This window comes from Rhamphochromis longiceps, linkage group LG22, assembly GCF_057381845.1.
Source record: "Rhamphochromis longiceps isolate RC_006_pf linkage group LG22, R_longiceps_female_GT1.1, whole genome shotgun sequence".
Classification (NCBI taxonomy): Eukaryota; Metazoa; Chordata; class Actinopteri; order Cichliformes; family Cichlidae; genus Rhamphochromis; species Rhamphochromis longiceps.
The window spans coordinates 561423-585164 of record NC_140577.1 but is presented as its reverse complement, the minus strand read 5'-3'; the positions used below and the strand labels follow the sequence as shown (position 1 = coordinate 585164).

The window sequence follows — 23742 nt, the reverse complement described above, 5'->3', positions numbered from 1 at the left end:
ACCTGCAGAGCAGCAGCCGTCATTACGCCTGACGCGCTTTAATGGCTGCTGTGATTCTGACTCAGTCTCGATAAAGATTCGTTCATCTCAGGCCAACGCAAGAGAAACAGACCGCTGGGTGACTCACACACAGCGGCTGCAGTATGAGCCCATCCTGCTATCAGATCTCACTGACCCACACACCCCACTCCCACGGTGTCCTTGGAAAACATCAGTAACAGTCATGCGACCTCAGGAGTACTCAGGGAGTCGAGATTTCTCGGAGTAAACATCAAAGAAAATACTTTTTGGTTCAATCGCTGAATCTTATCACAGAAACTCGGATACATTCGTCTGCGTCTGCTGATAAGAGCAGCCCAAACATCGGCCTTCAAAGAACTCGCTGCCTGCTGAAAACTGGCTGTTTCAAACAGTCAGGGACAGCGATGAGCTCACAGGTCAGAGGTCACGCACCGACGTTAGTGGACTTACTACTCGATGCTCGTTTTCCCCAAAAGAAAAGAGATTATTAAATAACATACATGTAATGAAATCCTGTTTAAAGGTTCAGCGTTGCTCACACAGAAGATGATTTCTGTGTTCAGCTGTGAGTAACACCTGCAGCAGGAACGAGACGAGGCTCCGTCTCTCTGGGATCTACAGACGAGTTCCTCCTTCCTCTTTCAGCCTCTCAGCACCGCTCGCTTGGGAGAACAAGCCGCACACACGCAGCTCAGCGCTGATGGACGACCTCAGGGAAACAGGAAGGAGGTGGGCAGCGTGCAGAAACCTTTGAACTGCAGGGTGATGGGAGAGACGAGCGGCGACACAAACACACAGAAGACGTGTGCAGACATGACAGCGACATTCCTGCCATTCCCCCGGCACAGGCCCCGCCCCGCTGGGCACGAGCAGCTCCCGGGATTCATTCAGAGGTGAGGAATTTTAAAACCACTGCGTTTGAAAGCTGCTACCTCCCACCGCGCTGCAGCCATCACTCGCTTTGTATCAAGCCCCCGATTGGAGTGGCCGTCAACTCCTCAGCCAATGAAAGGATGTCTAAATGTTTGATTTGAACCTTCTTTTAAAGCCGTCCGGTTTGTCACCAAACTGCATCTCAGCTGCCGCCTGTAATTATGGGAAAGTCGCGCTTTTATCTGGAGAGACGATTCATGGCGCTGCAAAATAACCACTGAGAAATGCTTAATTACAGGCTGGATTTGGAGTCAGTCAGGCTCTGCGGGAGCATCGGCTCACTGCCTGAGCTTGCAGGGCCGACCGGTCAGAGCACTCCCGGTGTTCCCCACTGTCAGGTCTATTTCCTCAGCGTTGCAGCGACTGCACCTCAAGGCCACCCTGGGCAGAGATGGACGGGTTTCTGGTCTCCGACACAACGAGGTCTGTCGTTTGACATTTGTCCTCAGTGTGGGACGTTTTCATCCAAAACACCACCGGCCTCCCTCCGCAGAGTGGCAGGATGACGGGTGGTGTGTGTGGGTGGTGCCACTCTAACCTGACCTGGAAGCAGAAGTGAACGCTGAGCTGTTCCTCGTGTTCTCGCCACCCTGAACGTCAGCGCTGCACCTGCAGGACTTCAGCCTCTGCGTCGTCCAGTCCTGATCATGCATGCTTTGAGTCATGGCTGACAGAGCTGCACCCAGGGCTAGCCTCAGCTCCACCCTCAGCTCCATCTCTTGACCCTAAATCTGTAAACTGAGACTACAAAACTGGACTTTCCCAAAAAATGGTTTTACTTCACAGCAAACATGTCCATCTTTGTGCAAAGTCTGTGCTAGAAGTTGCACTGTGGGTAATGTAGTCCCCAGACTGTGACAAGAACTGACAAATAAAAGCACACATCACTGATGCTCGACCTGTTCTGCTCATTTCCTCGTGTTTATTCCTGGATTCACAGCTCAGACCAATCTTGTTCTGCAGGTGGGGTGGGGGCGGGGCTTCTGAGCTCACAGTCAGAGCTGTTTTCATGAGATTACCATATTTGGCATATCAGCTCTCCATGACATCATCCAGAGCCTGGAGCAGGAAAAACTGAGATGTTTCGAGGACCTGTGTTTCACTCTCGTACCTTAGTGTAACATTACTGTGAGACTACGTGTACAACAAACTCACACTGTGCAGCGCACAAACAGCATGTTTGTGAGTTTGCACACTCGTCTGTCATCGCCAGTCTTTATCTGCTGTCACTGCCTCGCTCCATCTCTCGCTCGCTCTGGGTGTGTGTGTTTAAGATGCCTGTGTGTGATAGCTGTGTTTGTCTGAACGTACGGTTACTTCCTGTCTTTCTTGTTTTCCACTGACCGACCGCTACAGTCCCACCTACAGCTCCGGGCTCCCACCTGCCCGGCTCGGTGGCCCCGGAGCCTATAGAGACGCTCTACCATGAACCCTCTTTAACCAGGTCAACATGTCCATCGGGGTGTCACACAGCATGGAAGAGAAAGCTCATCAGAGCATGCCCAGATCCTGCTACAGACTCCCACTGACCAATCAGTAGGAGGAAATAATAATACAGATTCCTTTCAGAGAAAACCTTGTTGCTGTTACATTTATTCCTAAAGAACGAAACGCTGTGAAAACTGCTTTTCCTTTCCAGGAAATCACCTCTTTAAATATTTAACATTTCATTTACGTCTCCGCCTCTTTCACCAGGGCAGAGCTAACAAAGGTGACCAGCTCCAGGATGACAATCATCCATCCACATCTCCACCGTCACAGGAAGTCATAACAGAACAAAGGCCTCCTGTCACCACATCGGAGGGGTCAGTCCTTTACCCGAGACATCAAGAGGTCCCGTCACATGACAGCGGTCTGTTAAGAAGACTGTGCTCGCGTCCGCAGAGACAAACGGGCTTCCAGCCGCCTGCAGGTGGACGAGAACAACGTCCCCCACCAGGTAATTCTGCTGCTTTCGTGTTTGTGAGATTCCTGCAGACACACTTCATACCTGTTCATTCATTCACTTCCTTGGAACTTCAGGTACCCCCCCCCCCCCCCCCCCACACACACACACACACACACACACACATTTCCAAAGGTAACTTCCTGTGTTGCGTTGCTTGGTTTGGCTGCAGTGAGTAATGTGAGTGTGTGCATGCTGGAGGCTGCGTCTGTGACTCATCAGACTGTTCTTTGTTTCAGCAGCGCAGCTTCCTGCTGTGTGTCAAAATGCGATGCGATTGCATCACTCGCTCTGCTTTGGAAGAGCGTGCCGTGACTTCAACTGTAGCACCGTTTAACATATTTGTGTCTGCAGACCTGATTGTTTGCAACAGGGAAGCGTTTCCCCGATGATAGTCTGTCATAAAGTGTTCCTAAAGATACGACCGTGCTGCAGAACTCTAATGTTCTTTCTAGTCTTTACCTCCATCTTACCGGTGGAGGTGCTGCTCCCAAACTGTCGTCTAAGAAACAGCGGCTGCAGCCGGCTTGTGCAAAGGTGACAGTTACTTTTGAAATGGTGCCGAAGGGCGCGGCGGCTCTTTAATATCTGAGTAGGGTACATCTGGGAACATGTTTCAATACGCCGAGGCATGAGAGGAATGAAGTTTCCTGGGAGGTCATGGAGTGGGAGACAGCGGAGAAAAGCACAGAGCGGGGGAGTAACGTTCCTCACGCTGTTTGGACATCTGAAGCACTCTGATGGGAAAAATCAAAATAAGCAGCTGACTCTGAATCTGGAGTCTCTGGAGACTGACTCGGTGTGATCACCCAGCTTCTCCACGTTACAACACATTAGAGCGCTGCTGTGGCTCTAAAGAAACAACAGCCGTGCAAACAGAACATCTCATGAGCTACTGTCACCATGAACGACACAAACACTCTTTCACTGCTTTAAGCTGTCAGCTGCTTTGGGTCCACAGGTGGTGAATCTCACAGATATTTCTTTCTGTTTCCAGCTCCAGACAAAGTGTTTTTCCCAGTTTGTTGAGGAACAACAGTATCTCAGTCATATCTCGTCAGCCAGTTAAAATCAGGAAACTACCCTCGAGTAAACAGTCTGGTTCAAACAGTTTGAGGCCAACGTTACTATCATTTTCAGCCACAGTGAGACCTGTTTTGTTGGTTTGGTTGGTTCAGCCTCGAAGCAAGGTGCCTCTCCGACTCAGCCGCTCCAACGCCTCATCCCATTGGCTGACCGACGTGCCCCCCCCCCTGCATGCCCCTTTTAGATATCAGGAAGCAGGAGTACTTACGGGACTTTCTGTCGGCAGTAATGCCAGACGCCTACGACAACGAGGGCCACAGCAATGATGACAGCGATGACGATTCCAGCAATGGCTCCATCTGAGAGACCGTCCAGCGTTCCCTCCCCTGTAAAGACAGTCATTGGTAGTTTAGTATGGACATTCTCTGTGACTGTGTGTTTAAGTATGCATGACTCAGTGTGACTGTGATCTCTAACTCTGATTAATGTACGGGACAGAAGATAAAGGCGGAAACGCAGACCTCATTCCAACATAACAGTAAACAAGCGGCGCACCGCTACACCTCCCCGCTGCTAGCTGGCAAGACTGAAAGTGAGACTAGAGAAGAAGAAAACAGGACGAGTTTAAAAACAGTCTGATAATGTTCGGTTGGTTCAGGGTGGCGTCACCTCGTTAGTCACACTGGCCTGTCCGTGTCACTCCGTTAGATTACTGACAAATAAACAATGGAGCTGATTCAGTTCTTTTTCATAGTAACGGGACGCGATGTTATTTTGGTATTTTGTTTGTGGATTATGACGTTTATATGCTAAGAAAATATGCAACTAGGAATATTTTTTAATCTGCTGTACACCGCTTTGACGTAGAGTGTATATATATATATATATATATATATATATATATATATATATATATATATATATAGGACCCTTATTGTGAAAGGCAAAGACAGGAAGAAGCCTTTTCTGCACAAAACTCCTCGACCAGTCGAAGCCGGACTGTGTCACCCTCAGCTGAAGCTAGCATTAGCTTAACATCGCCTAACGTTAGCTTATTGTGCATCTGTAGTTCCCAACTTTGCCTACAAGCTTTGCTCAGGGTGCAGTTTTGTTTTCTCACAACCTGAAAATGTGAGTCACACATTATGTACCTTAATGATCACGTCTTTTAGAAAATGAAGGAAAACCTGTTTATTTTGTTTGAGCATATTAAGCTCGAACACGTAAATCCTGAATTATATCTAACAACAATAATTAGTGATGATTAAAATACAGCTGGCCTTACGTAGAAGAACTTGGTCGATGCTTTTAGGCGTCTGTAATGACCTGAAGAGTTGCACTTGCCATACTTTGCCAGCATTAAAACCTAAACGTGGGGTCATGCCATATGCAAACGACATGAACTGGTTGGGTTTCTTTGAAGCTCTGAGATGATGTCAGAGCTTCAAACAGACGCGGACGTCACGTGCCGGCAGTAAACTCTGACCTGGTGCTTCCTCATTGGTTGAAAAAACAAATATACAAACATAAACGTTCACGCCTGTAAGAATTTAAGAGGAGCGCAAAACTTCAGGCTGTCCCTGCAGGCTGTGCAGCGCTGAGGCAGTGAAGTCTGTATATTCATTGAATGATCAGTCTGGGCTGCATGACGGCGCTCACCTTGGACAGACAGGTTGTGGCTGGTGGAGGTGGTCTTGCTGGTGATGATGTTGTGTGCCTCACATGTGTACGTTCCAGCGTCTTTGTATGTTGCACTTGCAATAATGAACACCGCCGCTGTGGTTGTAGTTGCGGTGCCGTTTAACTTCCAGATGTAGTTGGCAGGAGGAACAGATGCAGCGGAGCAGGTGAGCTCCACTTGCTGATTGACTTCCACGGCTTTCCTAGCCGTTATAGTCGGTTGTTCAGGACCATCTGGACACAACATGACAACACAGCCGGTTTATCGTTTGGATTTAGGTGAAAAATGTGTCAAAATAAGAGCCTGGATATGACAGAAGTAAAACCCAAGATAAGTTATTTTTCTCCATGATTCATAATCACGAACTTGTCTTTACAGCGAACTTAATTATTAGCACGTCGGTCGTTACTCTGACTCTTTACTGATGACCATCAGCTGACAGAGCGTAACCATCCATCCATGAAATATTACGCCCTGGTAGTGAAAAAGGAAACTGTTGTGTGGACTCTGATGTTTCTACTTAAAACCAGGATGTGTGACCTCAGTAGCTGTGTAGTGTAACAGGATCAGAAAGGAGGCGACACAAAAAAAAGAGAACCTGAGGTTAAAAACGATCCAAATGCCGTAAACTTCAGTTATGACCAATGTTCCCTCTAATGTTTCATGTCTGAGCGAACACACAAACTCCCTGAGCAGTACCACTGTGAGCAACAGCAGACGTGTGCACTGTGGTCACGCCAGCATCGAATCCATCCAAGCTACATGTTTATTAAAATAATCAAATCACAGCATTTACATTTCTGTTAGACGACTTTTAATTAACTGCTTCAGCCCACTGACAATGAAAATGTAAAAAAATCTTGTTCATGACCTGCAGCATGTTAACACTATTGGAAGGAAAAATAACTTCAACTCCAATTTTGAAAACACAACTTTCTTTATTTTTCATAAAGCTCTGACTGTATGATGAGTCTGTGGTCTGGGAGAGAGTCTATAACTCTGTCTGCAAATACAGCATATAATGACCAATGCTGGGCAATTAATTATATAGTTACTTCTTCAAAAAAGTAACTGAGTTTTTGCAGCTGTTTACCTAAAAATGCAGCCAAGGTGTTTTTAAATAAACATTTCAAACTATTTACAGAACGATCAGCTGTTCTGCATCAAATCTGATGCCACACAAATTATTTGTGTCACTCCAAAAAATAATTTCTGTCCACTATGAGACGAAGGAGAACAACAGCCTGATACCTGCAGGCCTGACAGCAGCAGATGTGTCACTGCTGTAACACCTGTAACACTCAGCAGGCGCCTCATTGTTCTGACACACACAACACTACTGACTACACTACACACTGACTACACACTAACTACACAAGATTTGCGCTAAACGTCTCAAACACGCCGTCACTCCTAAAACTTCCCCCATTTCTTAACAACTAGATGCCATGTTTTGATTGGTCGACATGGTACTTTTTTGGACGAATAGGAAAGGGTGGGGGGTTGGTGTTGTCTTTGTTCACAGGCTTTCGAGCGTTTTCCTTATAAAACGCCGTTTTTACCGTTTCTTCCTGCAGTAAATATAAACAACGACAGTATTCAGGGAGGAAAACAAACATTGCAGATATTTTATCATAACTCTGGTTTTACGTGGCCGATCAACACGATTTAAAAACTGGTATAAAGTCCACACTTTGTCCGTCAGTTGTTCCGTCTGTCCTGCTCACATCTCCAATGGTTGTACACGTTGTCATTAACGTGGCTTCACTCCACATCAGCCGCTTTGCTAAAACACCGGCACATAAGGACGCTGTCATAGCCTGTCAGCCACGCTGATTAGCTGCGTATATACGAATGTGAATCGCATCATTGGCTGGACTGTGGGATAAGGTGGCATCGTTCTGATCCCATACGGGAGCAGCCAGTCACTGACTCACACTGCAGAACAGGATTGTTGAAGTTTTAATGTTATTTTTCAATTCAGGTTAGTTTTTTTGTGCGCAGTGCAGATTTTCTGTGCAGAGGCCGTGCCAGCAGTGCGCAATTGCGCACGCGCGCAGCTTAGAGGGAACATTGGTTATGAGCAAACCTCACTTCTGATTCAGGGACATTTTTCAGTTGGCTCATGTAAAAAGCCTTTTGCAGGTGTAATTAAAGGTGGTACTACCTGATTAGAAACATATGCTCTCGATACACAGACACTGGAAGGTTACTGACAGAAGACTCTTAAATTAAGCACCGGATAGTGAAAGAACACAGTCCAAGGTATTACATCACGATATTCTTTGGAAATAACGACAGTGAATTTAAAAATGGCACGTCTTTGTTGCTGGAGCTGAGCTTACTGTCTCATATTTATACCTGCCGTGGATGGGACAGTGAGTGAGGCGTGTGCAGGACCTCTACTGTCTGACTAACACTGTGTCAAACACAGGCACATGAATGCATACAGCCCCACACACATGTTCGAGTATCTCAGCAAAGCAAACACTTACAGATGACCTGCATGTTGTAGTGGGCTTCTTTGCTGCTGACGGCGTTGCTGACCCGACAGGTGAACCTTCCGTTGTCGTCCTTCTGCAGCGGGCTGATCAGTACAGAACTTTCATCAGCGGCAAAAACCACACGAGGGCTGGAAGGCCCAAGAGGTTTACCATCTTTCAGCCAGTCTACCTTCCCCACAGTGCCCCCCGTCGCCTGGCAGCTGAGGTTTGCCGTGCTGTTGCTGGCGATGAGGTCACCAGTCGGACCGATGATTTCAACACTCGAGATTCCCTCTAGGAAAATTAAAGGGAGACACAAGGATGATAACGGTCTTCCTGTGTTTATTATTCTGATTTTACTGTGATCATTCTATTTTCTGGCACATATTACATCAATTATTAAAGATACATAAAGAAGTGATCCAAAGTGCAGTAAGGACTGTAAATACAGTCAGGATAGTCCAGGTGTGAGCATGTCTGAGAAAATGACCCCACTCTGCGCCTGATTTACAACCTCGGCAGAGCAAATTCCTGAGATGCTTCTGTCTTAGGAGCGAGTTTGAAGTCTTACCGGTAACAACATGATGTTCGTTTTCTAACTTACGGTCTCGTTCAGCAGAAACAGACAATAGAGTCAGGGCGTGGCAGGCCTTTGACTGACATGCTGCAACAGCGTGAGCATGCCTTTGCCTCCGTGTCTTAGTAACGTCTGATTTCAAAAACAAAAGACGCTGATGGCCGAATGCCAAAACCTCATGAACCAGTGAGCGGCAAGCTGGATCCAACACGTCCCACAATGCAACTGCACAGGGTTTCTGATTAGAGCCACGTCGCCTGCTAAACAAACACGTTCTCACTCCACACCTCCAGGTAGGTTGTCCTGTGATTGGGCGGTACACGACGGCTGCGGCAGCCAATTAAAGTCTGTTTTGTGAGCATCGTGACCTCTGTGGAGGTTGGAGGCTTCGACAAACTAAGAAACCTGATGCTTGAATCCTTAACTCGGACATTTAAAGCTATTAAAAATGAGCATAATTGTAGGAATTCTAAAACTTTGAACTCCGTGTACTCAAACTGACATGATCCCAAAGTAAGGGAAGAAGAAACATCCAACTGAGGGAGAAGAACGGGGCTAACCTTTCATTCTCTCTCTTGTAGTTCAGGCTCTCTTTACCGTTTGCTTTCCACTGATAAGAGCACCAACAGGCTCCGCCTCTTTTTCATCGGCCTGCCATCAGCCCTCTCAGGTGTTTCTGTTATGTTAGTTTCATCGTCTCAGTAATCTTGAGTCATTTTATGATCATTTGGGGGCTTGTCTATGATTTGAAGGCTTATAATCAATGATGTCCATTTTTAATTCACTAAGACTAACACAAGCGTGGCCTAGCAGCTGCTATAACGTTTGTGATTTTTACGCTTTAGGCTACAGTTTATCGTTTCAGCCCGCGAGAACCCTCCGTCATCAACAAAGACAAAGAGAAACTCCTCAGGGCACAAACATGAAACCGGCCTCCAACCCAGCAGGTTTCTCACAGGTCTGCCAGCCCCACAGCACAGCCAGCTTGAAAACAACATCTTTGAAAAACATGAAGAAAACGAGTCCTGGGCTGTAATGACAGACGACTCACATTTTCTGTTAGCACAACGTTTCAACACCTCACAGGTGAAAACTGACGAAGGTCACGAGCACTTATTATGACTCATCCTTTAAAAGCCTCGGACAGAGAAAAGAGCAGGAGTCCTTCAGTCTGCCTGACTGGCTTTTATGTTCCTGGATACTCAATAAACTCTGTGTTACATATGAATGCCAACCTGACAGACACCACTAACTATGTGATTGAGATAGATATATCTCTATATAGAGATATATATAGAGATAGAGATAGATATAGAGATATAGATATAGAGATAGATATAGAGATATATAGATAGATATAGAGATATCTATCTATCTATCTATCTATCTATCTATCTATCTATCACTCACCCATAATGGTGAAGGAAACAGCCGGGGAAGGGACGCTGCGTTTGCTCTTGGGATTTTCAGCCCGACAGGTGTAGTTAGCCGCCTCCGTGTACCCTTTGATCATATCCAGAGTGAGGACGGAGCTGGAAGTCTCGATCCTCATCCCGTTATAGTACCACGTGAAGGAGGCGGGCGGCAGGGAGCTGGCCGAGCAGGTCAGGTTGAACGTGGAACCAGCCTGGATGAACTTGGGTGGATTTGCAGGCGTGATGGTGACATCATCAGGTCCGTCTGTGGAGAGGGGGAGTGCAACATGACTGTAAACAGTTTGTACTTCATCATTAAACCGACTGACAAACCAGCAGCTCTAATCGCCAAGATGGCAGCAGCAGAAACGTGATGGGTGGAGTCAGTGACTACATCCTTTCATGTGACATTAATACAGAATGACTGCAATAATTCCCTTTTACTTACTTTCCCTTATTGTTTGATAATTAGTGCTCAGAGATTATGAATGAAGTTATCTTTTCCCCACCAGTTAAACTCATCTCACCTCATCTTCATCGCTTTGTAGACCTGCAGGAATAACGAGCTAACAAATCAAGCACAGTCGTCCAGGCCTGAGACAAACTACTGCTTTAGAACAAACTCCATATGGTTGATTGTTCTCCTTTAAAACACCACAGTGAACACAGTCCAGCATATATTTGCTCGTTGTGACTCCAGCTCTACAAGAACAGCTTTTCCAGGCTTGTAGAGAAACAGATTTCGCCCCCATGGCTAACTGGGAGTTCCTTCCAGACCCGATGAAGCCGTCAGCTTCATATTAATTAATAACAGAGTTCAGCAGCAGTCGCTGTGGCTTTTCGCTGCCTCTCAGGTTAGTCATGCAGGAGTGGAAGTGTGTACACAGTGTGGTTAGCACAGACTGAGAGGGCGCGCCGTGCAAACACACAAACACACACATGCCTGCGTGTGTGAGTAGCAATGGTCACGTCTCACCCAGCAGTGACACCTCTGTGCTTACTGAGGACTTTAAATGCCGGGGTGTGAAGGACCGACCGGGCCTGACTCATGTTTGACCTTTGTTGTGCGGCAGGTGTGGAGCTCATTCGCTCATTCAGGTGCAACGTTACAAACAATGTAAGAGTAAAGACCGGGCTAACTGTCCAACTGCCACAGCTAACAGGAAATACCTGTACAGGAATGCTAAATATGCAGGTGTCACGAAACATGCCAGCATTAAGAGTATGCATCAGAGAGCCCTGAAACAGCAGGTCCCCCTCACAGCTGAGCTCGCTCTTTGGGAAACACAAATGTGAGGGCAGCGAGCGTTTGCACGTGTAGCTGAGATAAACAGCACTGCATATATTTGATTTGTTATTATTTAAATGGAATTTGTGTAATACTAAGGTTCCACATGTCACTGTTACAGTGGGGCACTAATCAGTGGGACACCGCTAGTAAACATGTTGCATGTGTGGGGGTTCCCAGCCACAGTTGCATGGACTCCACAGTGGTAAGGCACGTTCTCTGTAGCTCCTCCCCCTGTACTAAATGATACATTTAAATGTGGCGTTTTATTATTAGTATGAGTTCTGAGGGCTGAAGGTTCCCAAAGTGCTTTTGATTACTTTGAAAGAGGAAAATAGGAATGGAACCTGCTTCTTATCCATTAAACGCTCCTTTATGTGTTTTCACTCGTGCTAAAGGGAGGAGCTGCCAGAGGTGTAGACTCGAGTCACATGACTTGGACTCGAGTCAGACTCGAGTCATTAATTTTATGACTTTAGACTTGACTTGAAAAAATGTTGTAAGACTTGTGACTTGACTTGGACTTTTACACCAATGACTTGGGACTTGAATTGGACTTGAACCGGTTTACTTGAAAAGACTTGATATTTTACCCCAAATATAAAATTTAACATGCATATTATATAGAGATTGAAAATGTGACGTCATTCATGGGTAAAACCGCAAAGGATTCTGGGAACTCGTGGCAAGCGGTACTAGCGTACGCAGGCTTTCAATTAAAATCAGTCACACAGCGATAAAAAGAAACACAAAAATGTCAAGAAGCTGTTGTATTATTAACTGCAATAGCCGGTCGCATGACAGCCACGGGAAGCCGACGGGTAAAGAGATCGGTTGTTATCGGATTACGTCGTTGAAGAGAAATTGTTCGAGCCGTGTTTCCGAAGTAACAAAGACGCGACTGGATTGCAGCCATTCAAAGACCAAATATAACGTCCCAGAACCCTCCAGCTCACAGGTTAGTCTGCTCCAAGCATTTACACAAAGGTCAGTCTGCTGTTGTAGTTAATACGTCATTTTTCTTAACATAATTGGTGATATAGGTTACAAGCAAGTCTGGCGCTGAACAGAAATTGTCGCGCTATGCTCCTTTGTTCATTGTGCATAAATAGTAAATTGTCCTGACACAATATTGCGTTTCGCTTCTGTTATTATGGTACATTGACAAAAACATATACTTTTATTCACAGGATAAAACAGGTTTTTTGTATCACTAATTGCCCAGTGCGATTACAGCATACAGTATTATTGTCACTGCTACATTTCTGTGATGCTACCAGAAATTATTTCCACTACTAATTAATTACCGTTGAGCTCAAAGGTTATATTAATAAACGGTTAAGGAATGTGTATTTATGACGACGATTTGTGAGACTGGTAAACTTATGATACGTACGATGGTCTTTCGTTCTACACGGTGCATTTCAAGGTCCTGCACCCATCCGTCGGTAAACTGTACCTGGACTTGTTGCAGTGACCGGAAGTTACTAAACTTCATGAGTGTATGCACTCACTCCAAGAACCGTATGATTATAAATATGCATATAAATATGCTACGATGAGATAGCTGACTTCATCTAACTAGCAAATGTTGTCCAGGCTACGTTGGTGATACAGTTTTTTTAATGTGTATGATATTTTTGTCATGCGATTTTAAAGCCGGTCCTACAACCGCATCCAAGAATAACATGCAGCTTATCTCAGAACTGTCGGTGAAAATTATTCTTGGAGCTAGGTTTAATTGAGCTGCATTTTAAAGAGGTGCAATTTCACAATTTGTGTATATTTTCTAAGTTCACTATTTTGTCATGTGTTGAGAAAAACACAGATTTAAAAATTACATGGTCTAATATTTACATTTAGCATAACTGCAACATTATTTTTTCGTTTTTTTTTTTTAAAGACTCGAAAGGACTTGAAATTCAAAATTTCAGACTTGTGACTTTACTCGGACTTTTACACCAGTGACTTGAGACTCGACTCTGACTTGCCTGACATTACTTGAGACTTGACTTGAGACTTGAGGATAAAGACTTGAGACTTACTTGAGACTTGCAAAACAATGACTTGGTCCCACCTCTGGGAGCTGCTGCTGTGTGGGTCCACTGATGTTGCTGCTGCTGCATTATATCTTTTATAATGTAAAGCCAGTTTTGCAACCAATTCCTGTTTGTAATCACAACGCAGTCTGCCATTAGATATCTGCTCCAGGGCGGTGATGAGCGCGCAGTCGTTAAATGACGACGGCTCATCTTTCAGAAAACTGCAGTCGGGACTTTTGTGGCAATCTGCCAAACTAGAATTTGTGTTAATCTGTGTTTTGATGCGAGGTCGGTGATAGACGGGAGGTCACGAGATGAGCGGGAAAATAAGCCCACGGCTTTCATGTCACGACACGTCAGCAGCCGAGGACGTCTTTCCAAGAAAACTGCAGTTTTTGTGGAACAGCAGGTGTGTATTACAGTTCCAGTTTCCCCCTCTGGGGACAAAAACACCTCCTTACACGTCCAACGCTCGCTGACTTCCACGGCCAGCTTCCAGCTTTCTAAGAGCTGAGCACAGACCTGACGGGGCTGAGCAGCTGAAACCGTCTGCTGCGAGGATGCAACCTCAGCCGTGCTTCCACATCTGCAGAAACTCAGCGGATTCTCTGCTACACTTCCTGTTGCGTTTGCTGCATGTCTGCCGAGTAACACCCAGACTAAAAGCCTCTGGTATTGTGCTCTGAACGGTGTCATGCAGTCCGGCTGCAGTACTTACAGTAGACGGTGAGGTTGAAAGGGGTGGTGGTAGATTTCGTTGTCAGCGAGTTAGATGCTGTGCAGTAGATCGGACCCACCAGGTCCGTCCTCAGAACATTTTTGATGGTCAGCACGCTGGACGAGTTCATCTGCGATACAAACCCGAGGACAGAAGACAAACAATGAGGATGACTCAGGTAGAAGTGAAACACCGACCCAAAGATTCACATCAAACAACGCAGAAACAATCAGGGTTGAACTGACCTTTATCTCTGTGATGCGCGTGCCGTCGACCATGATGGGCACGCTGCCGTTGATCCATTTGAAGCTGAGCGAGGAGCCTATAGCGCTGCAGGTAAGAATCACAGTGCTGTTGTATTCAATGGCATCAGGGACGTTGGACTTGATGTCCACGTTGGAGACGGGCTCTGCAGGGAGGAACCAACACAGCAGCAGAGGACAGCATGAGCACAAACGTTCTTTCTGATTTTTTAAGGATTTTTCTCCTTGCAGCTTCCAAGAATGAATTGTTATTTTACATTTTGTCCTACCATCACTTTCTCTGAATACTCCACACCTTTTTGTCTGGCAGAAATGAGCTAAACACACCCAGCTACATCGTTTCTCCTTTGAATGAGGGCCTTATGGACGGTGCAGAAGCAGATTAAGCACTGCTGGATTGTTGGTTTAAGGCCAACGTTTGCATCACCTCCTCGTTTGTAGATGATGACTAACCAAGTAAGCATCGCCATAAAAGCTGAGCAGAGTTAAAGCAGCCTCTGTGTGCGAGTTAGAGCAGGTTGGGGATCTCAGCGAGGTCTACTAGCACTGCCTGCTGCCTTTGGCTCTCAGAGAGGGGAGGCCGACTCAGAGGACAAACATAAAACATTACTTCCTTTTCTAATTGGTTGTGAAGGACACAGGTTTGATTGGGTCGAGCCTGCTCAGGCCTTGCACTAGTTTGGGACTGTGTCAGGGTGTGTTAAGGCGAATATTTCCACAGATTAAAATTAATCAGCATCTTTATTTGTGAAATCCTACTACAAATGAGCAGCCAGCGGCGCAGGCCGGCTTCTCTTCATACAATTGTGCTCTGAAATCGTGATGAAGACGAAAGAGAAACAGAAGCAACCGGCTCGACTCGTTTGCAGTAATCCTGGAGCTACTGTTCACTGGTGATTAAGCAACAGTGGGTGTGTGGGAACGCAAAGGAGTGGAAACCAGTCGGCCTTCAGGAGCTTCACACCATCGCTACTTTGAGATTACTGTTCTAGGATAGCTTGGCTGATAACAGATAAGCTGACTGATCCACAGGAACATTAAAGATCCACTCTGGTGCAAAGAGAGTCAGTGGGTGTGGATATTTGAATTTGTGTAATTACTCCAGAAACTGCTTTACTGATTTTATCAGGCAACAAAACCAGCACATGATATAGATCCATAATAACTAGAGTATTATTGGTCACCAGAGGTACAGGAGACAGAGAGACATGAGGGCACAGCTAACATGAAGGAAGCTGTTTGTGTTTCTCTGATTTCACTGGTGATTCTACACATGCAGCTTTTATGTCCCCGTAACAGCAATCAAGTTAGTCTTCTCTAACGTGACCTCCAAAATAAGAGCCTGTAGGCATGCTGGCAGGCTGAGTGGCAGGATGTTCCTGTTGGAGGTTTGTCATAGTTACAGCCAGCTCACATCACCTAATGATGCTGCTACTTTACAATCTAGCGCACAGATCAGTATGAAGCCAAGCTCTCTAAGCCAGCCCACAGCTGCTGCTGCACCTGCAAGCTGCTTTGTAACCCACCTCCACTCACAACAGAGCTCCAGCCATGAGGAGAACATCAAGCATCCACCACACATCCACACTGTCTGTGCACCACACACTCTGCTCCTTCTTGTTATCACATCCTCATCATCGAGCAGCTGCAGAGCAACACGAGCAGCGCTGCTGTGGTGACTGTCAGCCTTACTCTCCTCCTTATGCTGGTTTGGGTCTCCAGCAGCTGCTGAAGGACACACCTTGTTTTTGAATGTGAGGTCAGAGCATCAGAGCTGACACACACACACACACACACACACACACACACACACACACACACACACACACACAGGTGTTTTCACATCTTCGTGGGGACGTCTAACTGACCTAATGCTCTCCCCAGCCCCTGACCCTAACCCTGGGCCTAAACCATAACCTAACTGTAACCCTGACACTCAAATCACGCAGCTGAGTACACACGGCCACACTGACTGGAAGGTGCAGCGTCACGAGCCACGCCCTCACACACTGCTGGTTATTTGAAATGAACAGAGTTGTAAAGGAGCTCGCGCACCGGCAGTGTCGCGTTCACCTGTGACAAAGCAAACTTTTCCTCCTCCAGACTGCAGGGATAAGCAGGCGTGGCTCGCAGCTAAATCCCAACCAAACTGAATTTAGAAAAGTGGGCATTTTACGGGCAGCTGTCCCGTGGGTACGTTATAAGCCCCAAACTACACGAAGACACTTTCTGTATTTAATAATCGCGCCAGCACTGCTGGGTTGTTGGTTCGAAGCGACTAATGAAACACAGGGAGGAGGTGGTCACGTACAGCAGTCTGTTCCTCACCGTGATCAGCTCCGCACTGCTGCAGTCTCACAAGCTTCCATTTGTCTGAAGCCACACCTCTGCAGGTAACCGCACAGGTATGGCACACATTACTACTCACCGACCACCTGAAGTTTAGTCTCTCCGAGTAGAGTGGCATCAGATGTTATCACAGTGACGCTATAGTCCCCGCTGTCCCCAGGCTTCAGGGCGGACAGAGTCAAGGAGCCGTCGGTGGGGTTAAGCGAAACTCTCCCCGTGTAAGCTGCAGTCACTTTCAAATTTCCACCAACAAATGTAGCCACACCATTTAGGCTATTGAAAATCCAGGTTATGACGTAGAGGTTCTGGCTTGTAATCGTAGTTTTCAGGGTGACATTTCCCCCCACAAGTGCAGACACGGGACCTTCGGGCAGAATGCCCTGCCCCACGCAGCATCCTGCAGAGAACAGCCCACAGAGGCACATTAGACAATAATAATAATAATAACGAGAGTCAGGGAGAACATGTGCACACAGTAAAACTACGAAAAGCTCATGAAGCAGCGGAGCGCACGGAGCGCTCGGAGCTTAATCCTCTCACCGAGCAGCGGCAGCAGGAGCAGGAGCGACTTCAGGGAGAGCGGATCCATCCGGACGGTTCAAGTGTTCCCAGCAGAGAGAGACACGGAGGAGACGCGGCAGTACCTGCTGCTGTTAGAGGGATACACCCAAAGGTGAACGCGCACACGCAGACTCCCTATTTATATGCAGCCCGCCCTGCGTCACTCTTCCTGTTTCTTAAAGAGTTTAGATTTAAACCCTCCCACCTCCGCGCTCAGGTGCACCCCCCCCCACACACACCTTACCTCTGAGACCACCGAGCGCGGTCTTCTGCTCGTCCCCCGGCCCCCTGTGCTCACGGTGTGTCTTTACTTTGGGGGTTCTTGTGTTTGTTTCTGGTGTTTTTGGACACTGAGTGATTCCTAATAAAGTGGATATAACTCGTGACTTTACTGTTAGAGTCGTTTCCTGGAAATCAAACAGCATCTGCGGATGTTATGAAATGAACGTTGGATGAATGCATCATGTGTAACGCATCAAAGGCATGTCAGACACTTATGAGTTAGCCCATCTCTAACCATAACTGTGGTTGAATAGACGCACAAAGAAAGTGGACCTGCAGTTCAGTGAGGCGATGCTTCCACCCAGTGGAGAGACACTCAACGTGGAGCTGCGCTATCAGCTGCAATGATCACACTAACACCTGCATGAAACTTTGTGGAAGTGAACAGGAAGCAGGCAGAATTCATTACACAGAAGTGTGTCCGCATTACGCCAGGGCCGAGTCCAACACAGTTTACCTTTGCAATGCATTGAAGTGTTTTCTATGACCTTATTCAAAAGGGTAAACTTGTATATATCCTAGGGTGACCATATTTTGATTTACAAAAATAAGGACACTTAGCTCAGTCATGAAGAACTTGCTTAAAGAAACATATTTAACATATTTAAACGACACCTCTGTGCGGTTAATGAATTATGAAATAAAATATGTCATATAGGTTTTACAAGTCAACAAGTGCAAAACAAAATATCCTCTGGAATTAAATAGTGATACAGAAATAATGGCTCATCTGCATAAGAAAAATTACCAGTATTGGGTCGGTATGAGGGCTGGACTGGGACAAACAATTGACCCGGGCATTTTGACTAGAGACCGGCCCAGCAGGTATTACAGGAGAAGCCATAAAGCCTTTGAATGAAAACGAACGCTGTTGTGACAGTGATGTACAGTCTTGTTGGTTTATGTATGATTTCTATACATTTTACATCATATGACCACTTTGGTTGTAAGATTCAGATAATAATTTAATAAAAGCGAGATATTGTTAATGCTCTACCTGCCCCCCTGGCAACACTTTGCTAGACCCGCCCCTGCACAGTTACCAGCTGTCAGCTGCTTAGAAAAGGATCCTGGTGTTATTTGTCTCTCAGAAACAGTTCATAACTTCAACTCATCCATGTCACCTAAAAGGTAAACCTGTTTCTCCATCACCTGTTCAGCTCTGATGATTCAGTAAGGACATCTCCTGGTTTCACCTTCATGTTTCCCTCTCACCACATATCCAAACCGACATCATAACACCATCAGTAACATCATAGCACCACCCAGCTGTATAGAAACTCCATCATGCTAGCTAGAACGCAGTACGAGTTATTGTAACTGACTGTAAAAAGTCAGCACAACGAAAATAAACTAAACTTGGTTTATATCTGACCCAGATGGACTGCAGGTCATAACTTCTTACCTGAAGTTCAGTTCACCTGACACTCGGACCGGCGGCCGCCTCGGGTCTCTCCTCCTGCCTCCCCTTCCCTCATCCACCTGCTGGCCTCTGTGGAAGCTCCGCCACAGCCACCACCAAACAACTGAGTTATTTTTACACATCGACCTGCATCTGGCCAATCCAACACCTTTCATTGTTTATACCGTTACAAAAACAACAACAACAGCAACAACAAAACCATCGGTCTGTAAAGCTATGGTCGGTACGAGGGAAATTTCTTTTGCAGTTCGTCTGATAAGATGCACTTGCACTTTGGGATCTTTTAAACATCATTAGGCGCGTTGCTGCGCGTTGTCAGTCCCGCCTGTGAGCGCAGAACAAGCACTCACAAAGCAGCAGTTCGGGGATGATGTCTCACAAATTCAAATTTTATTTGTCACGTACACAGTCATACACAGTACGATATGTAGTGAAATGCTTGGGCCCTCTGTCAGAATACAGGAAAGCCCAGACATTTTTATCAGTCCCCCCGGACGCCCGGATAGAACGTGAAAAGTGGACATGTCCGGGGGTAAGAGGACGGTTGGTCACCCTAATATATCCCATATTCAGAACACATAATGTGAAATGTGGTTTGTTGCCCAGGGCAACACCGTGGCATAGTTGTGCAGACAAGGAAAGAGCGTATCCAAAGCTTTACTGAGGAACGGAGAAACAGCCTCTTCCCAATTAAAAAAGACAAAACACTCTCTGCTACGTTCTCGGTCCGTCTTTGGGGTGGAACAAATCTCAGCCATGAAATTTTAAAGCAGCTCTGAAGGAAAAAGCAGTTCAGCCTGATACGGGCAAGGTGCATCGTGTGGGTATGAAGGCCTCTAGAATGCCTTTCTTATCACAGCAGTGCAGTGAGATACAGAGCATCTCTTGCTCAGTGCAAACATGTGGGAGAAGAAACAGTATTTGTGCTGTGGTTTCAGCAGGCATTAACACACACACAGGATCACCGGAGAAAAACATACAGAACAAAATGCAGCAGTATATGGACACAACAACGTTTTACAGTGAGGGACGTTGTTCTGTTCACAGCTTGCCTCTGCACATCTTTACTTCTGACAAACCGCCTCTAAGATCCTCTTTGAACTTCCAGTCATGTGACTGACCTGCTGCCAGTGGACCAGATTAGCTGAGAGCTGTTTCTCTTCAGAACCACTGAGTACTTTTCCTCAGACACATGCTGCTGCCATCAAATCCAAAGTGAGCGCATATTAAGAAGAAAGAAAAGAAAGAAAGTGTGTACATTATTGTACTTTATTGAGCCCCGTGGGGAAATTGCTCTCTGCATTTAACCCATTCACTCAGTGAAGCAGTGTTAACAGTGTTAAGACTGTTAACATAAACAAAGCAAACATTCAAACATTACATGTTTTCTGTGCTCTGTGAATAAAATGTGTCTTCATGAGAAATCATGGCTTCTGTTTCTGTTTTGGAACAAAATGTAAAACACAGTGTTTCCTTTTTCTGATCTTTGACAGTCAGCAGTCATCTGCTGCTAAAACCATCCATCCATCCATTCGCTTATCCTTTTCAGGGTCGCGGGGGGCGCTGGAGCCTATCCCAGCTGTCATAGGGCGAGAGGCGGGGTACACCCTGGACAGGTCGCCAGTCTGTCGCAGGGCCAACACACAGGAACAGACAACCATTCACACTCACATTCACTCGCACATTCACACCTAGTGACAATTTGGATTAACCAATTAACCTATCCCCACAAGCTGCATGTCTTTGGACGGTGGGAGGAAGCCGGAGTACCCGGAGGGAACACAAACACGGGGAGAACATGCAAACTCCACACAGAAAGACCCCGGCCTGATGGTGGAACTGAGCTCAGGACCTTCTTGCTGTGCGGCAACAGTGCTAACCACCGTGCTGCCGTGCTGCTAAAACCATCAGACTTTATGTAGTCTGGTAACAGAGTGAAAAATAACTGCTGCTGTGACGCTGTCACTTCCTGTGCCAATGAACCACAGCTATCTGACCACATCTATATGCAGCACACACCACCTCATGGTTACCAGCAACACAGAGATCGAGACCCTTCTCACTCAGTCTTCACTAAACCGTTAAACTGACTGTGTGAATGGAAGGATGGGTGTTTTTGGCTGAGGGCCCTTCATTGTAAGAACCAGCACGATCTACACCACTATGATCTATATTCATATCTCGTTTCTTTTCACCACTGAGGAACAAACTGTGGTCTCTTCCACAGCATGTCTTTTATCCTGTCTTCCTTCTCTCACCCCAACCAATCACAGCAGATGGCCCCGCCCCTCCCTGAGCCTGGTTCTGCAGGAGGTTTCTTCCTGTTAAAAGGGAGTTTTTCCTTCCCACTGTTGCCAAAGTGCTGCTCATAGGGGGTCATATGATTGTTGGGTTTTTCTCTGTATCTATGAAGCGCCTTGAGGCGACTTATGTTGTGATTTGGCACTATATAAATAAAATTGAATTGAATTGAATTGGTTATTGCAGATTGTGTTCTGGGAAACGTGACACTAGTCACAGTAGTGAATTGTCATCCAGAGACCAGAGCAGACAACACTGAGGGAACCTGAAAACTACTGGCTGAGTCTCTGTCGTTTCCTCTGGTCCCCAATCAGACCAGCAGTGACATGTTTAGCTGCATGTTCTCCTTAAACTGCTGGCTGTCTGAGTGGTGTCCCAGAAACGATGTGGGCTTCATAGATAATTGGCAAACCTTCTGGAGGAAACCTGGTCTTGTTAGGAGAGACGGCATCCATCCCACTTTGGATGGAGCAGCTCTCATTTCTAGAAATATGGACACATTTCAACGCACATATTAAACAAATATGTAAGACTGCTTTCTTCCATTTGTGCAACATCTCTAAAATTAGAAATATCCTGTCTCAGAGTGACGCTGAAAAACTAGTTCATGCATTTATTACTGCCAGGCTGGACGACTGTAATTCATTATTATCAGGAAGTCCTAAAAACTCCCTGAAAAGCCTTCAGCTGATCCAAAATGCTGCAGCAAGAGTCCTGACAGGGACTAGAAAGAGAGCAGATTTCTCCTCGTAAGGAGGAGGACTCCCTTACTGTCATTTATATTATAATCTGTATAGCACTTTAGCAGCACACCTTTCACTTTATTAAAAGCACTTTATTTAGCATCACACTTTAAGCAAGGATCGGGTCCCCCGACACAAACAGAGTAACATAGTGTACGCTGTTAAGTGCCAGGATTGGCAGGATGTTTCTCTCAGTTGCTGAAATTCCAGATTATCAACACGTACGGAGGAATGTAGTCCTCAGAAAGGACTGAATGCAGCTCGGTTAATCAGGGACCAAAACGTTTGTTTTCTTGAGACAGGACACAAACACTGGAGCTGTGTCAGCTGTTTCAACCAAAGCTCGCTGATGCAGACAGATCTGTTTCTTTTATTATGTACAGACTATCAAATATCATCCTGTGGTTTGCTGAGCTAGATGTGGTCCTGGTCTGTGGGGGCTGGAGTCATGGTCTCATAGGTGGAGTCACATGTGGATCCTGGAGCTCCGCTCTTCTGCTGGGCTGCAGGTAACTGAAAATATTTAACACATCCAGTTACAGCACATGTATGTATGCAGCTGGTGTTTGCTGCCCTCTAGTGGCACTAATCTGTCATGCAAGGTTAATGTTGTTGTCATAGAGATAGTTCATGAATATAAATACCTTGGTGTCTGGATTGATGACTCCTTCACCTTTAAACCACATATAGAGAGACTAGTAAAGAAACTGAGACTTAAACTTCGTTTTTCTTTTGCAGTGAAAAAACGTCTTGTCACTGCAACCTTTTTATCTGTGTTAGATTATGGTGACATTCTGTATATGAACGCTTCTTCTTCATGTCTTCTAATGTTGGACACGATGTGTCATGCTTCCTTGAGGTTTATTACCAACTGTAGATATCTGACCCATCACTGTGACTTGTACTTAAGAGTAAAATGGCCTTCTTTGGCCATTAGAAGACAGGGGCACTGGTACACTTTTATTTACAAAGCTATGCTAGGATTGCTGCCTCCTTATATTTGTACTTTGGTCACAAGGACAAATAGTGGTTCTTACTCCTTACGTTCAAATGATCAGCTGCTGTTGTCTGTTCCCCTTGTCCACACAGAGCTGGGTAAGAAAGCCTTTGTCCACTCTGCGCCTTTTTCGTGGAACAGAAAGACTGGAAACTGACTGAACTGTTGTCTTTAAATGTTTTTAAAACTAAACTCAAAGGCCTACAGGCTGCCTCAATAATGTGTAATTGTTTTGTGTAATTTTTTAACTTTGTTTGTTCGTATGTATTTGTTTGGAAATGTGCTGCCTCTTGGCCAGGACTCCCTTGAAAAAGAGGTTTTTGATCTCAACAGGTCATTCCTGGTTAAATAAAGGTTAAATAAAAAAAAAAAAAACTCTGACAGAAACACTGATGGAGTTACCTCCACCTGTCTTCCATCTGATTTCCTGTTTTTCCTGTTCTCCATCCATCTGTAGAGGAGCAGCAGGAAACCAGCCGACAGCACGACGATCACAACCACACACACAACCAGAGACACAAAGTAATCTGGACACAGAAGAAGACGATGCTGAGTGGGACGTCAAACAGTCATATGAAAGATTGATTAAAACAAACAGACCTGAGGTGGGTGTGGTCCAGGTGGGCGGAGCTGTGAACAGATCCAGAATCAGTGATGACGCAGAGACACGCTGAAGACATGAGACACAGCAGCT

The 23742-nt window shown here is 45.9% G+C and overlaps 1 protein-coding gene across 1 annotated transcript in view; it reads right to left on the bottom strand.

The window, feature by feature from the left end:
* Positions 1–17439, bottom strand: part of LOC146643011 (cell adhesion molecule CEACAM5-like) — a 20240-nt gene extending 2801 nt beyond the window's left edge. The window contains exons 1-8 of the mRNA XM_085395467.1: positions 17282–17439; positions 16821–17138; positions 14375–14538; positions 14130–14259; positions 10077–10346; positions 8102–8383; positions 5585–5839; positions 4194–4311 (exon numbers count right to left, since the gene is read on the bottom strand). Coding sequence (XP_085251593.1) covers positions 4194–4311; positions 5585–5839; positions 8102–8383; positions 10077–10346; positions 14130–14259; positions 14375–14538; positions 16821–17138; positions 17282–17330 — 1586 coding nt within the window. The 5' untranslated portion in view covers positions 17331–17439. The remainder of the gene's footprint in view (positions 1–4193; positions 4312–5584; positions 5840–8101; positions 8384–10076; positions 10347–14129; positions 14260–14374; positions 14539–16820; positions 17139–17281) is intronic.
* Positions 17440–23742: the final 6303 nt, after the last annotated feature.